The 13,941-nt window shown below is 33.3% G+C and overlaps 1 protein-coding gene across 3 annotated transcripts in view; it reads left to right on the top strand.

The window, feature by feature from the left end:
- p120ctn (adherens junction protein p120) overlaps positions 1-13,941 on the top strand; it is a 66,007-nt gene that overhangs the window by 40,176 nt on the left and 11,890 nt on the right. For 2 of the 3 annotated variants that reach the window (XM_018461976.1, XM_018461968.1), the window contains exons 2-6: positions 3,670-3,747; positions 9,518-9,559; positions 9,648-9,777; positions 10,854-11,136; positions 12,653-12,778. In XM_018461976.1, the coding sequence (XP_018317478.1) occupies positions 3,716-3,747; positions 9,518-9,559; positions 9,648-9,777; positions 10,854-11,136; positions 12,653-12,778 (613 nt within the window). In that variant the 5' untranslated portion in view covers positions 3,670-3,715. Of the gene's footprint in view, positions 1-3,668; positions 3,748-9,517; positions 9,560-9,647; positions 9,778-10,853; positions 11,137-12,652; positions 12,779-13,941 lie in introns of those variants that run through there. The other variant, XM_018461985.1, reaches the window with a different exon arrangement.

Here is a 13,941-nt window from a genome sequence, read left to right as displayed (position 1 = left end):
AATGTTAATTTAACATAATGTGATTATTTGCACATTTTTAATTGATATTAAATATGTATTTAGTGTGTAAATTGCAATTAGAAAACAGCATGCCAAAAAATAATCGCGTAGATAAAATTAATTAGAATCCCTTTAAATTAACACAAAAATTTGAGCGGACCGTTTGCAACACATGTTAAATTTAACACAAATTTTCCAACTATGTACGTAATAAATCACAATATTCAGCTGTATATAAACGAGAGGACGTGAAGTACGAATGAGAATAGATATCAGTTTCCATTTGTAATAAAAAGATACGAGAAACATTAATATAAATGTCAATATGAATGGCAAAGTAAATGATAATAAGAAGCAGGAAATTATTATGGCTAGTTATCCTGAATCGGATAAAATAAAACGGATTAGTCTAATTGCCCGAAAATTTTGCGCTCTCACGTCCACATCTCGCGAGCGAACTTTACGCGAAGCGCCGCGTAAATTAAACGCATTATGATCGCAAATTCATACAATGTACTTCTGCCCAAACAATAACCGGAATGGGTTCGTTATTTTTCCACTGCGGCGGGCAGTGTTCATTTCGCCACTAGCAATCAAGTGCTCTCATTAATAAAGCATTTGGGGCATAAATTAATTATCGCCCTGGTCTGTCGTCCTCCTACACCTCCCACCTGTCCACATACAGGGAGTTTTCCGTCTGTTTTCTCTCTGCGGAATACGCCGTCTCCTCGTGCGAGTCGATCGCAATCCACTCGATTATTCCGATCTATTCGCAAAGTCGACAGTCTCTCTTTCGTGAGAGAAACACGCCGGATTACTTTTTCTACACACAGAAAAATATCTTTTTATTGTGTTAGGAAAAATACCCCCATTAACCTGGACCCACCATCGAAAATCAAATTCGCGATAGGTCAAAAATTTAGTGCTCTTTTGTTGCTAATTAGTTGCTCTAGAGCGAATTTTGTTGCTCCAACCGTTTAGCAGCAATAAAAAAAAATGGGGGGGTCCAGGTTAATATAAAGTTGGACCCCCCCATAATAAAAAAATAGATATAGAGCTGCGATATCAAAAAAACAAATGCACCAGATTTTGTTGCTTTTTTGTTGCTCTAGGATAGTGCAAAGAAATATCGAAAAAAATCACATTGTTAAACAAATTCCGATAAATAATCAAAACTACATTGTCGCGCGTCGCAACGTTATGACCAAAATTTACATGTATAGAATTTGTTACTCTACTAAGAGAAGAGATTAAGATTTCAAATAAAATCAGCTCTCATTTCAAATCATCCCCCTTATTTCCAAAAATTAGCACAGTTATTAAATCAAAACAAACCGGCAGACTCAGCCCGCGAACGCGTATATAAGAAATTAGAGATCGATTTCACGTTTCCTAACTACAAGGGCATTCGAAAAGCCGATCCACGTAGATTTGCCTATAAGCTTCGTAATCTTTTTGGCGCCGGGTTCAAAATTACTCTTCCGAATAATTATCCAATACTTCCTAGTGAACATTCTTAACTGCACAACTTGATCTCTGATCCCCGGGTAAATTACTTAAATGCATTGTCCCTAAAAACGAAAATTTCAATAGCAACGTGACGTAACAATACTGAGAAACCCATTTAGTTGAATCATTAATTTCTTGTTTGGATAATAAGCAAACAAATCGTTGGTTAAAGCAATCAAATAATTTAGTTGAAGCAAAACATTTTACTTGTTTCTGATAAACGAGTTTATCAGATGCCAATGTTTATCAGAAACAAGTAAAATTTACAATAACCAAATGTTTTGCTTTAACTAAATTATTTTATTGCGCCAAGAATTTGTTTGCCCAAACAACAAATTCATTCATTCAACTAAATGGATGTATATTTATCACAAATTTTAGAAACATTCAAAATAAGAATTTATTTTCTTTTGAGGAATATTATAAAATTGATCGAAAAAGCGACTTTGTATAACAAGCAAATCGTTGTCTTAATTTAATAATCTTGATTGAAGTATTTAACTTACTAGGATTCAGAATATTTTGAATAAATTTGTGGATATATGAACTTTTGAAATGCTTGAAACAAGTAATTATTACTTACGTACAGTATTTTTCTGTGTGTTCCTTGATGATTGAATATCGCGAGCTATTTCACGCTGCACGAGCGACATGATTCCCAAAGCCAACTCTCTTTCTCTCTCTCTCTCTCTCTCTCTCTCTCTCTCCCCCCCTCTTAATCTTTCTTTTTCAATGGGTGCTAATTTACGTCGAGGTTTTCGTAGCCGGCCTCGGAAAATCCGCGGTAAATCGAAAAGCGCGATAAAAAGGCCGCGCGGGCGAGAAATTAATCGTTGCCTGGAAGGTCTCGGACGTGTTAGATGATGAATTAAAAGGATTTCTATCTCCACCTATGGGTGAGATCGTTATACAGTGGGCCAACAACTAATTACGGATTACAGCACCTAAATCAATCGCCAGAGCGCTGCGCGAGGTATAATACAAATGAAGAATTGCGATAAACGGATAAAGAAAAGATAACAGCACCGCGGCCAATATTCTGCTGTCGGTTTAACTTTGTATTAAAACGTGATTTATCAATTGTTAATTATATCCATCTATACATAGAAATATATGCGATATATTCTAGATTCAGATTTTATTTAGATGCAAACCAGATGTTACTCATGTTAAGCTGTTAGCTAATAAAAAATCTCATACATTGTTAATCCTCCGCCGGTAATATTGGATTTTAAAAGCACGGTCGATTATTTATTGTAAATTTAAATCTGTAAAAAATGAGTAAAATATAATCCAACTTATACGACAGTAAAAACTTAAAGCTTTCCCAAATAATATGTAAGAATTTTTTACAGATTTTTATACAGAACAATATAAAAATCTGTATTGAAGTTTGAAAACCCAAGTTGCGAACGAAGGGTGAAAATTTCACATTGTCGGAGGATTGAATTTATAGTATCAAATTACACCTAATTTAAGTTATCATTTCTACAGATCGCCACTGCTCCTCAATTCTATATGTCGTTATATTTAACTGAAACAATGGAATTAAACAATTTAATTCAGAGAAATCACAAATATAAGATTTAAATTAAATTTATTATTTACTAACAAGTGCACACGTTAATATGGACGTTGTTTATTTTGAAATGGATTTACAGAAATGGATTGTTTTACGTTTTGGCGTACTTGAAAGTTAAAAATAACAAAATGTTATTTAACTCAAGAATTATCATTGCTTTTTTATAAAATAACAAAATATTATTTAACTCAAGAATTATTATTGCTTTTTTAATATCTAAAAGTGTATAAATTAATAAAATAGAACGTTTTTAAACTTTTTTTCATGGAACATACGCAAATATAAATATAACGGATATACTGAGAGAAAAAAAATTTGTTGCGATTACTATAATTTAACTACAATTTATAGTCGTTTTCGGTGCTAACTATATATTTTTTGTAGAATTATAAATATATGACTACTATAACATTATAGTAATAATAACTATATTAATGAAGCTTCTATAACCATAATTATTTTACCATACAATTATAATCACAAATACCAAACATTTTTCTCTCAGTCGATAAGATTATTTTCTTGAATGACGTGTTTAAAAAGTTACAAAAAGAGATTTCCTGTTTCTTTGTTTTCAGGGGACATCGTCCACTGCTCGGGAGCGAGAGACGCAAATCAGCTGGTATGTCAAATAATCAGCTGGTTGACTCCTGTCTGTAAGTGTCTTTCTCTATGTTAAAATAAACTGTCGATAGAGACTGCGGCAAAATTCTCATACGCTTCTCCGATTATCGTGTAAAGAAACTAATAACATTTGTGTAGCCCGGAATATCACTCGACTTCCAATTCATTCATTATCATCGAATACGTTGATCTTCCATAACCATTGCACTTTTTACATATCGAGCAGCTCTCGTTCTTCGACAATTTTTTCAAATCGACAATCTTTAAAAATCGATAATCTTTAAAAATTTGCAGCCCCTTATTTCGCAGTAAACTCTGCGAGTAATTCACGAGGCATTTTCTCGAGCTCTTGTAGTAAATTCAACTCCAGTCTTACTCCCTGACGACTTTGACGTTAACTTTCCTTTGCGATAATTCAGGCATAATTACAAAGTTACTTGACGTGAAGGATTAAAAAGGTTTCGGCGCTTTAAGCCTCGGGATAGTAAATAAACAACAAGGCCACGTTTCCTCCGTGGATTTCCAGCGAACTCTGCTTCAAGTTGCCTCGATTCGAACTTACCGGCTCCCTCCATATTTAAATATCGCGATCGTTTAAAAAGTCCCCGAGGCCGCACGATGTTGCGTCTCCGGCGAAAAAGACAATTACAATGACACTAGAGTCCCTATTCTGTAACGACAGTAGTATCGTTGCATTGTCGTTGTATGCATCATACATTATTAAAAAAGACTGTGCAACACGACAATATAACGATATCGACTGTCGTTTAGGTCTGGTTTTTCATTTTTTGGTTAACTTGTGGTTTAGAATTAATCACACTTTGGTGATAATGTAAAAATTGTATTTCTCAAGCTATGATTAGTTATTATTTCTAATTATTATATCCAAATCCAACACATTTTAAGTTGAAGATATGTAACAAAGCTTTCATATACCTCTTTAATGATAATTTATTTTAATTTATCAAATCAATAACACTTCATCTTTGCCAATTTGTGAGTGACTTATTCATTATGGATATGTGAGCTATTCATTCTATTGTAATGTTACTTTGCTGAGGAGGATTCCAAAGAGAGTTGAAACGTTCGAATCAAATGAAGAAGACACGATTCCAACTTCTGAGTATTAATTATTCACTAAGAAATTGCGCCGGTTATCTGTGCTGACTCTCACTAGCCTACTTTTATTTATTTTTATATTGTTTAGAATTCGAGAGTCCCGTTGTAATTATTATTGTATTAATTACTAAACTGATGATTTTGTAAAAATTATTCACTACAAAACCATCAATTTAGTGATTTTTCTATGGTTAATCAATAAACTGATGATTTTGTAGCGGTAACTTTAAAAGTTACTCACTGCAGAATCATCAGTTTAATGATTTTTCTAGTTAAATATAGATATGATTAATCATTAAGCTGATAGTTTCGTAGTGATGATTTTGAAAGTTACTCATTATAAAATTATCAATTTAGTGATTGATCATAGCTAGAAAAATATCATTTTTACGATAAGGAAATAATATAAGGCTTAAAATTAAAAATCAAACTAAAAAATTACAAAGACTGCGAACCAAAGCTAGTTATTCGCTAGAATTAATACTCTTTAATTATAAACGACAAACGTTTCAACCTACATTTGGTCATTCTCAATGTAACATGATATGAAATTCAATAACGATTATAAATTTAAAATTTTGAATCAGGTGTGGTTCTCAAGCGTGATAAAATAAGAATCGAAGGTAGTAATGTAAAATTAATGATAATGTTCGAACACTCTTACAGAATCACATTGTTACTGTAACACGCTCGCACAATTTTTACATTATTATCAGGTTGAATCTATACTCACAAGTTAAATGAAAAACCCGCGTCTTGAGAGTTATAAAATAGGGGCTTGGATCCCGAAAGTAAACAATGAGAGCGAACAATTTTAATAATTCTGCGAATAATCAACCATTAGGCTGGTGAATCGCCGGATTGAGCAGAGACAGGAGCACAACATAACTCGCACTGAGATCACGCAGAGGTGACTAACATGCATTAATCATGCGATTACTCACGCCGAAACTCGAGAACGTACGGTCAATTTTATCCCGCGGACTGATCAACGAAACGAATTCTTCGTGCGAATTCTCTCCGCTGTCGCTACAAAACGGCGATTAACACGTATGTAATCTTATTAAGCCGCAATTGGAATAATAAGGTCGTACAAAGGATGTCAATTTGCGGATCGCGAAGCAGCTGTTATCGTCACGAGGATCTCCACGAGGACGACACGAGAATTTCATCGCGCGCGTAAAGCGTTACGAGCGCATTCTAAATTGCAGCGCGACCTTAATTAGCGCTAATTGACCTGGCATTGTCGTGTAATTTCTAATTCGTTAAACCCGCTAAGACGTACGTTAACGCTTTCGGAGTGAGTGACACCGCCGCATCATCGACGAGCATTTTTGCACAATCGTTTAGCATGACCGCAGTGAACGCGGCCGAGGAGAAGGATGCTCCGTTGCAAATTAGCAGCATTCTCCTCGAGATCATCCGTCACGCCTATATAGCTGGTGCCTGCATTCCCTCGTGTTGTTTTCGTACTTGGTTTGCTTTTCATTACGCACGAAATGTTGCTCGTCGCCGCACAGACGATTTTCGTGGAATTTACGGTATAATTTGCGTACTCTTCGATCGATTCTTTGCGGAAAGTATGATTTGTAAAAGTAGCTAATTGTAGTAATTTTTACTGATATCTATTTTTACCAATACTGAGAGAAAAATTTTTGAATTTGTAACTATAATTATAATTACTTATACTATAGCAGTAATATAATCGTACAGTAACGTGTAATTATACACGGAGAGAATTTTTTCTTAAAGTTTATCCTGAAAATATGATAGTCGTGGGACAACATTGTATTTATTTAAGAATTTTAATGTAAATCTCTCAGTTATTAATAAAATTACAATAAAGTATAAAATAAGTTTGATCAATTTTACTGAAGTGCATAGTAAAAATCTTTAAAATATTGTATTGTACCATAACTACCATATTTTCGGAATAAATTTTAAAACAAGTGGTAGTTACAAATACCAAAAATTTTTCTCTCAGTGTGTATAAACTTTTAACCTCGGTTTAATTCATTCTTTATCTTTTTCCAATTCTTACAAGGGAAGGAACAGAAATGGAAATACGCTTTCAAAATGTGATTTGTTGCAAATAAAAATGAGAGTGACCTAATCTCACAGTAACTTAGTCGGTAAATTACGGTAAATTATAACACTTTAACTCATATATTTTCATTTATATTTTTTCTATAAAATATAAATGAAAATATATGAGTTAAAGTGTTATAATTTACCGTAATTTACCGACTAAATTACTGTGAGATTAGGTCACTCTCATTTTTATTTGCAACAAATCACATTTTGAAATATGTAACATGTAGTTAATTAGGAAACTAAGTATATAGAAACTAAAGAAACTTCAAAAAATTTTAATCATACTATGTACAGAAATTTATCTTATTCTGATTAAAATGAACTTATTCTGTAACTTTTAACGACTGTAACGATATCGTTACATTATCTTTGCGCAACTTTTTTACCATGTATAAAACCTGTGCAACGACAATGTAATATCCTTACAGTCTTTAAAAATTACAGAATAGTTATCCTTAGTTTTAACATTATGTACTTTTCGAGTAGATTATACATGAGGAGTCTTCATTGAGGATAACAAACCAGCAAGACTTCAATGATAACAAAGCTTGTTTTCGAATGTAGTTCTATCAACTCATGAGAGTAGATTTAATGAGATGAATGTTGTTTGATCTTTTGCATTAGTGCGGAAATCATGTACGCAGTTATTTGTGCTTATAAAATTATAAAAAACAACAAATTTTATCAAAGTTACCAATAAATTATCATGTTACCGTAATTTGATTGAGTAATCGCCGCATTGAACATCTGGCAGAATTTTACATCTCTAGTTGCAAAATATAGTTCTTCATGCTCATATTAAGAATGTCAAACTTTAGTTTCAAACACGTAGGTTTTTTTTCAAAGATAAATAATAAATATAGCAACTTCGATGTTATCGGATCGATTAATCACTTAGGCAGGATAATAGCTTTCAGTTAAAAAAAAGAAAAAAATTTAAGTATTACAATGTTTCAGGACTAATCGACTTTCATTTAATGCACGTTATAAATACAGTTCGGATTAATGCGAATCCGAGTACAACTACTGCATTGTCGAGGTGGTGATGAAAACGCATTAATCCGAACTGTATTTATATCATCTATAATGCATTGGAAAAAAGTCAATTGATTCTAGAACACCGCAACATTTATAACTTTTTTCCTCTTCCTGACGTCTATTATCTTACCAAGTAATTAATCGATATACAATGATTTTAACATTTTTATATTTATTGCTTATAAATTTTATAATATATTATTATTTGAAAAAAAACTAAGGGGTGTCTGAAGTTAAAGTTTGAGATTGTTAATATGAGCACAATGGACTATTTTTTGCAACAAACCGCATTTGCAACAAAAGCGCCTCGGTCTACGTCAACTAAAAGTAACTTAATATCAATGTTATAATTTCACACTCAATAATGTAACTGTTACATAACACCACGTGTTATATTACTTTTAGTTTGTGTCGACTGGGGCGTTTCCACTTCTGGTTGTCCCCTTGACAGAACTAGAGAGAAATAAAAAAGTAAATTAAACCGAGATATTAAAGTTAATCTACATTGTAAAAAAGATATTTCTTGAAAAGATTATTCTTGATTTAATATCAATTAATCCCTCTAATTAATAGTAATCAATTATCTATTTGAATGAAACTTAAAATGGGTCGTAGTAAAACTCCGCCAAGGAGAGATCAATCCTGAATCGATCGAAAAATACGGCTGCAAGTTCGATAACCTGTTTCATATTATTCTCTTGTATGTGTTGCGTGTGCTACATTCCGCGATCAGTTATAGATTATTATTTCAAACATGAATGAAATACCGCCGCAAAATTACTACTTCGACTGTCATGTCATATCTGAGTGATGTGTGAGTTTCCGCAAGAGCTCTATCATTCATTTGAAACGGTTTCACCCAGTTAAAATGATTTCACGAAATATAAAAAAATTACATGTAAATTATATTACATTAAGACATTTAAAAAGAACAATAAAATATAAAAATTTCATACTAGATTTAAAAACAGAATGATTCATTTTTTAATTTCTTTTTTTATACTTGTATCTATTTCAATCAAAAAAAGATCTATTATTTCGGTTTGTGAATGTTAGTTTTTATAAATATATCTATATATTTATATTTATTATATATTTAATATAATTTCAGAGGATGTAAATAAAAACTATCATTCACAAACCGAAATAATAGATCTTTTTTTGATTGAAATAAATATACATTGATATATAGATTTCATATTTATTTTTTATTTATTGCTTTTTTATTTATTTTGTAATCTAACTCATATTTTATAAACGATCGCGCACTTTTCGACTTTGGACCTTCGAGAGCTCAACGTCAATATCAGCTTGACAGTCAAAGTGTAACAGTATCCTTGTTTCAAAAAATAAATAATATGCAGTAGAATTTAGTTTCATGTATTGTAAAATATCAGCTATCGTAAAGTATTTCCCTCTTTCTCTTTCACTTTCTTCCTCGCTTTCTTCTAACTTCCTTCTCTTAAACAATACATTGGTATATTTTATAGAGCATTTCCTCGCATTCTGTAAAATGTATAACAAGTCTAAAAGAGAAACGTTCGTTTTCAGACGCGTCCTACAGGAGAAAGCCCCCGACATGCCGCAATACACGTAAGCTCACTATAGTAATTTACGATATCACGCAACGCCACATACGCACTTCCGTCGATCTCACATTTCTCTGATTCACCTGCCGTAGCGGACAGGGCGACACGGATTATCATGGGAGTAACGGACAGGCCGATACCCACTCGTTGCACTCGTCTCATCTGTCCGTCCAGGAGGATCCGCTGCTTATCCGGACCCACAAGCAACAGACTTCTCAGCAAGTGAGACTGACTCTCGCCGATATTTCTCGACCGATATTTCACGCGCTACTCGTTCTTTCAAAAGTTCACTCACCCTTCGTTGTCGCCAAGTTACAAGAACGACTTCACGATCAGTAGAGCGGCATTGAAAGACATTTTAAATTCTTTGTTATATTTATTATATTTATTATTAGATGTTTGTTATGTTTTTTTAATAATTTTTATACACAGGATTGTCACAAATTCCTCATCCTACATTCAGAAAAAAATATTGTTGATATGTGACCAATCTCAACTTTTTAATTAGGGCAACAAAAAAGTTGAAGTTAGTCACATATCAACAAAACTTTTTTCTGAGTGTAAAATTCCATAACTTTTCCCTGACTTCCAATAATTTTGAAATTTCTAGTATTTTCGTCCTGATTTGGAAACCGTGAAAGCATTTTTTTTTTTTCAGAAAATTAACATTTATGATATGTTAAATTAACACATATTTCATTCATTTGTTGTAGAATTTACGTTTTAAAATACATTATTTTTATGTACTTGTTCACTTACTCATAAATTGTGTCATTTTGACACTAAGAAACATTGAATATCAATTTCATAAAAAATTTTTACATAACATAATCACATTATGTTAAATTAACACTCGAAATTGTTAAAAAATTCTATACAAACTGTTAACACAAACGTGAGTGGACCGTTTCCAACACAAATACACACTTTTTTTACTGTGATCCGTTATATTTTGTACAGCATTTTATTTATCGTATTCATGTTACAAACATATTTGTTAAGAGAAATTTTTTTATTCGAGCACACCGATATCTGTCTCTAATTCTCTATTCTTAAACGTATATCTACATTGAAAAAAGTGAATTTGCTCGGTTAATTTTATCTGAAATCACCGGAACTTTTGTCGCGCTCCATTTCGAAAATCCAATCCTGCCGTCGATGTCGATATAATCGCATTACGTAGAACGCGCGAACGCGGGTATTAACGTACATGTCGCGCGGCGAAAATCCTGTTGTGAGTGAACACGCGCGAAAAAGAGAGGTACGAGATTGTGTGACGGCGCGCTTCCTTCCTTCAGGTGACAACTGTGACGAAAGTCGTGCGTGAGGTTTCCCACATGGAGCCGGATCCGGGCGCGGTCAGTTACATGTCAGTGCCGTTAATGTCGCAAGACTATCAGCACGCGGACCCGCGTTACCCCGCGGACCCGTACATGGTCAGCTTCGACCATTACGACCCGTACCTGGGCTACCCGCCACAGCCAGGATACCCGGGACCTCATGGCATCTACATGCCACGCTCGCATTCTCCCCACAGCCCTCACAGCCCGTCGGAACACAGTCGTGCTTCGCCGCCACACGGTACGTAACTATCAGTCACCTCTTCTCATTCTCCGATCTGATATCACTTTCAGCTGTCGTAAACAACACTGTCAGTGACAAATTTATCCATGAGAAAATTGAGCGAATATATTTATTGTAATATAATACCGCTTTTTAATTTTAAATTTTTACTTCATGAAATATATCCAACAAATTTTTATACGTTAATATAAATATATGTAAGTATATAAACTTGGATGAAATATTAAATTGAATTTAATATATAATTTATTGTAATGTACTGAGAAAAAAGTTTTGTTGTTATGTGACCAACTTCAACTTTTTTGTTGTCCTAAATGTTAGGATAATCAAATTTTTGGACAACAAAAAGTTAAGGCTAATCACATATTAATAAAACTTTTTTTTGAGTGTACAATACAAGTTTATAAATAATTTATACATACATATGTATATATATGTATATATATTATATATATAAAAGATGATCTAAAAGTTTAAAATTTGCAAGTGATATACTATAATATATAAAATATTAACATTTATCAATTTGTGCTTTGCACTCTTGGCTAAGGCTGTATATTAAATTCAATTTAATGAAAATCTTGCGTTTCGCGGGTTTTCTCCGTGTCCAGATTCACTTTTCTCCCTTGCAGTCAAGGTACCCATACTGGATATCAGGCTGCTTCTCGCCCTGATGAAGTGGACTGCAAGGTTCACAAAACGTTGGCATTCCAAGAATGGATCTGGACACGGAGAAAACCCGCGAAACGCATGATTTTCATATAGGAAGCACCCGTGGAAGTCTCAAGAATAAATTCAATTTAATATACTATTAAATAAGATTATATATATATAGATATATATATTTTTTTTTCAAAATTTATTCATATTGTATATATACATACAGGGGATGGACAAAATAATATGAACACCTTGGAAGTACACATTACTTGTTTTAATAAATAAAAGATTGATCCTCATTCGCCTTTAATACTTACTTTAAAATCACTGTTTTCCAAAATTCCTCTGTTCTTCAAAACTCCAACATTTTTCTCAGCCAGATTTAAACATCACTTGATTTAACATCACCGAATTATTGTCAGCTTTGGAGAGTAAAATACGAAATAAATTTCTTTCTCCAACATCTTTTAAACAAGTGGAAGATGTTCTTAGAAGAATGGTATAACATTGCATTGAACTATTTGAGCATTGTCTTCTAAAATAAATGAAGTTTGTATTAAAGACAAATAATAGGTCGACCTATTAATGAGAAACAAATACTTTCCAGGTTTCCCCTTTCACATTATTTTGTCTACCTCCTATAAATAAGGCAATCTAAAAGTTTAAAATTAGCATTAGTATTACAAAAATAAATGATAATTTCTAAGCAAAACTTTTCCTCCGCGCTGAGGGAGATTATTAAATGTAACGTGTTTCGAAGACGTTACCTTATTTCTACGACGTCTCGAGGGAGAGACGGCGCACCAAGTGAATCTTCGATAACAACATAAACACGGTGATCTGTTTTCCACAGAGTACATGCGCAAGGGTGCACCCTACGTGGAGGGTAGCTATAACGACATCGACCCCGGCTTAAACCCCGCTTTGCAGGACCATTATCGCATTACTCCAAGTCCAGGTGGTCCCGGGGATCAGTATGGTAGGTGGACCAGACTGCAACAAGTGCGATCCGAGAAGGTCTCGTGTTCGCCAGGGCGGCTGGCAAATTCGATTTTAGCGCGCCGTTCACCCGGGCGTTCACGCGACCGCGATCAGATCGTGTCACGTGGGAAAAAAACCTCGTACTACGAGAATACCGCATAACTCACTTCGATTATCTCCCGAACGTTACTTCACGTTCGTTCGAGATCGAATCGGCAGCACGCGGAATATGGATGGCTCCAGTGAGCCCTCTCAACATCTTCTTCATGGTGGAGGTTACATTCACCATTTATCTAACTTGTGTCCCTCCGGTCTCCTTTTCTCCCTCCATTTGTTAAACGACTTCTTTAATATCTAAACGCGGATTAATATTCTCTCCTCCTGAACTTTCGTTTGTAACTTTATGTGACTTATTAAGGGCTACGTTCGGGTTCCCGAATGCTTTCTACATTGTTAGATATTAAAAGAACAGTGGTAACTCAATCCCTTGAGTTAAATAACATTTTGTTATTTTTAACTTCCATGTAGATTAAAATCAATTCATTTCTGTAGTTTCAAAGTAAATATTATTAACGCACTGAGTAAATAATAAACTAAATTTAAGTCAAATTTAATACAATTTTTTTAATTAAATTGTTTAACGTCATTGTTTTAATTAAATTAACAACATATTGTGTAGGAATAGTGGTGACCTATAGAAATAATTAAAAACAATTCAAATTGGGTATAATTTGACATTATGAATTTAACAGTGTAGTTACAAATGTAGGTGATACTACACTGTTAAATTCATAATATCAAATACCATTTCATCCTTGCTTAACATTCCGGGAATAAAAAAAGAATAAAATGATCTCGGATGTTTTTTATTGTATAATATCAGCTAAAAGTAGCTAAAAAAGCCAATATCAGTAGAAAGATTTTTTTCATAAATACCTCCTGAGACCAACTACAAAAAATAAAACAAATTATTTAGCATTTAATGGCTTTTGCAGTGCAATTACCATACTTTGCTGCAGAATTAGGTAAATAACTTTTAAACTTTTAACCGAGTAAGTGAATTTAAATGAACTTTTGCAAGAATATTTATTAGTTTTATTAGTATACATGAAAAATTTGATTGAATTCGTAATGCTGTTTCCTCATTAAATTTGCAAATAA

The sequence above is a fragment of the Mycetomoellerius zeteki genome, unplaced genomic scaffold (assembly GCF_001594055.1).
Source record: "Mycetomoellerius zeteki isolate Tzet28-1 unplaced genomic scaffold, Tzet1.0 scaffold101, whole genome shotgun sequence".
Classification (NCBI taxonomy): domain Eukaryota; kingdom Metazoa; phylum Arthropoda; class Insecta; order Hymenoptera; family Formicidae; genus Mycetomoellerius; species Mycetomoellerius zeteki.
Note: the sequence above shows the minus strand (reverse complement) of the source record. Positions and strands in the feature narration are given on the sequence as shown.